Genomic DNA, 3,031 nt, shown 5'->3' with positions numbered 1-3,031 from the left:
CAGCCCCAACAAGCCCATCGGCTGCTTGCCCAGCACGAGGCACAAATCTCAGAGAGCCCCTTCTCCCTGACTGCAGGAACAAGAGAGAAAGAGAGGGGCCGGTCCTGCTGCCAGAGTCAGGGACAGATCTCAAACAGCCGGCCTCAGGCTACCAAACCAACAGCCTTTCCTGTCCTAGGGAGGACAAGGCACACTTTGCATCTCTCCCCACCTCCACGTTCCACCATCCACACCCCCCTCGGCCAGCAGCAGCACGCCTCACCCCTGGAAGTTGCCAGGCACGGTGATCTTGCGATTCACCAGCGCCTTCATGACCCGGCTGACCATCTCGTAGAGGGAGCCCGACATGTTCTTGGTGAGCCGTCCCTCGAAGCGTTTCTCCACCTCCTCCCTGCATGGCCGAAAGAGAAGGCAACGGTGAGAACGGGAACACAGGAGGTTTGTTACCTCCCTCCCAGCTCCCCGCAGCCCCCAGATCCAGGGAGGAGGTCAAGGAAGCGGCCTGGCAGGAGCAGAACTCACTCGTTCATGTTGAGGGTCAGCGAGATGTCCTCATCCTTGGAGAAGAGCAGGATAAGGAAGTGGTAGCGGGTCTGGCCCTGCTTTATCGGGGGGTCCAGGCTGATCTGAAAAGAGAAGAGGAGGCGAGGACCTGAAATCCCCCGAACCCATCGCTCGTCACCCTTCCCTGGGGGAGGGAAGACCCCTCATCCCTTCCTCACCACAAAGAACATCTGCCGCTGGTCATTGTGCGGGAGCAGGAAGAGACGCTAGGGGATCTTGTAGTCAAAGGTCTTGCCGTGGAGGTGCAGGAAGGTGGGGTAGATACGGATGTCGTATCGCCCGCGAGGCGTCAGACACTGCAGTTCCCGGAAGATGCAGATGGCATCTCCAGTGGCCTGGATCACATCTGCCTTGGAGAGGACGTTCTGAGCAAAGGCCTGCAAGGGAAGAGAGTTACGGCTGGGGGAGGGGAACCGTTTTGCCTGGCCCGCTGTCCCCGCAGCCCCCTGCTAACCTCCACGGGGTCCACACCGTCCTCCTGGGTTGGTGGCACGTAGAAGCGAACCTCCATGAGCGAGACCTCGGCATCGTCATTCTGGTGGAACTCCAGCGTCACCTCATTCTTGCCCGTCGTGCACTGGGAGACGTTGCTGAGGGGGATCTCGAACACTGGCTGCTCCCCGATGTCAAAGGAGAGCAGCTGCCCTACGGGGGCGGGATGGGAGACGCAGCTCGTCAGCTGGATCAGAACTACCACGCTACGAGGAGGGGATAAGGTCCACCCTGTGGGGTAAACCCATGGTGTCCTCTGATACCCCATCTCCAGCAGCAGCCTTGTTCTTCTCCCAAAGTACAGCAATGCCTCTCCTCTCCCCCTCTGCATTCCCATGCTCCCTCCCAAATCTCCAGGCTTTCTCCTTCAGGCTACGGCCCCAGCGATCAACATCGATCAGAAATGACCAGGAGGGAACCATCCGTTCCCACATTCCCCTGGGCTCAGAGCAGGGAGGAGCATCAACCAGCCCCCCTGGCTCCTTCAGGAGCTGGCAGGCTCTGCCAGATGCTCACAGCTCCCACACCGACCTTTCTTTTGCGCTGAGCATTCCCTGCCTGCAAAACCTTCTCCCTGGATTTGGGGCCCACAGGTATCTCCTGCTTTCCTGGGATGGCTAACATCCTCACCGTCCCCGAGGACACCACTAGAAAGTGGGCCACTGCCCAGGGGACCAGCTGGGTGCTGCAGGAACAGCCATGCTGGTGCAAAACTGTCCCAGCTACCAGACCAGCCCCACCGCCTCGGGTTGCACCCAGCACAGAGGTTCCCCTCCGCCAGTAATGGCGTCACCACAACTCACCTCCAAACCTCACTGTCCCCCAGTTCCAACCCTTCACGCATAGATCCTTCTCTGCCAGCTCCAGGCGATAGTGGGCCTTGAAGAAATCTGAGAGCTTATCAAACTCCTGGGCCAGGGAGAGAAGGAGGGAATGTCCGTTAGAAACCACCTTGTACAGGCGGGCACTGCCCAGAGCCCGTAACTGGGACACGGCTCCCCCAGCACAAGGGAAGCAGCAAGAAAAACAGGGGTCAGCGCTGTGAGACTTGCAGGGAGCGCAGCTCAATACAGGGCAAGCACAAGCCAGCAAGAGAAGAGAGGCCAGCCAGGGACAAGGATAGGCCAGGCACGCAGGGGCCAGGGGACTCACCGATTCCCGGAAACCATCGTATTTGTAGACGTGGCCGTTCTTGGTGAGCAGCTTGAGGCCATGACCGAGTGCCACACGCCGCCACACACCCTCAGCCAGCTCCGAGGCCTGGATGTTGTCCACCTTCCCCGTCTTGCTGTTCTTGAAGATCACGCCTTGGCGGCTGAGCCGCAGCCGCCCGTCATTCTGGTGGGAGAGGTAGGTGTGAGGCGAAGGCGGCTCGCCTCACACACGGGGGAACAGCCCAACGACACTGAAAGGCTCCAGAGCAGGCAACCGCCGCCCTTTGGGTGCAACAGGCGGCTGCACAACCTCTTCAGGCGAAACAAGGCGACTCCCCAACTGCTCACCAGCTTTAGTCCGCACACGCTCCTCACCACCCAAATTGGGGATTCAGACGGCCAGAAGACAGTCGCCAGCACCCTCAGTGCTGCTACAGTGCTGTAGCTCTATTGGGCTTTTGGGGACAACATCCCAGAAGCCAGAGGATTAAGGGAGACCCAGAAACACTCAACACCTCCGCAAGACACCTCCTGCCCACTCCCCCATGCTGGAACAGGCTGACGGCCGACACACAACCCTCTCGCAGCAGCTGCAGTGGACGCACAGAGCTGGCATCCCTTCTCCCTCCTCCTGGAAGTGTTCCCAACCACAACCTCGCTCGCTCCGCAACGGGCTGGCACTAAAAGCCCCCGTCAATGCTCCAAAATGCTTCAGCCCCGGAAACGAGGCGCCTCCACTCCCCGCTTCCATGCGAGAGCAGCAAAACACCCTCTGCCAGGATGAGGCGGCGGAAGAGACGCCGGGGTGGGGGAAGAGCCCT

At 60.1% G+C, this 3,031-nt stretch overlaps 1 protein-coding gene across 1 annotated transcript in view; it reads right to left on the bottom strand.

Moving 5' to 3' along the window:
- The window catches only part of SSRP1 (structure specific recognition protein 1), a gene marked incomplete at both ends in the record, with an annotated part of 2,758 nt that extends 364 nt beyond the window's left edge, over positions 1 to 2,394 (bottom strand). The window contains 7 exon segments of the mRNA XM_009702692.1: positions 153 to 174; positions 263 to 391; positions 523 to 626; positions 723 to 941; positions 1,019 to 1,209; positions 1,860 to 1,965; positions 2,209 to 2,394. Coding sequence (XP_009700994.1) covers positions 153 to 174; positions 263 to 391; positions 523 to 626; positions 723 to 941; positions 1,019 to 1,209; positions 1,860 to 1,965; positions 2,209 to 2,394 — 957 coding nt within the window.
- Positions 2,395 to 3,031: the final 637 nt, after the last annotated feature.

This window comes from Cariama cristata, unplaced genomic scaffold, assembly GCF_000690535.1.
Source record: "Cariama cristata isolate BGI_N322 unplaced genomic scaffold, ASM69053v1 scaffold39156, whole genome shotgun sequence".
Lineage (NCBI taxonomy): Eukaryota > Metazoa > Chordata > Aves > Cariamiformes > Cariamidae > Cariama > Cariama cristata.
The sequence above is the reverse complement of the archived record's forward strand: the minus strand, read 5'-3'. Positions and strand labels throughout refer to the sequence as shown.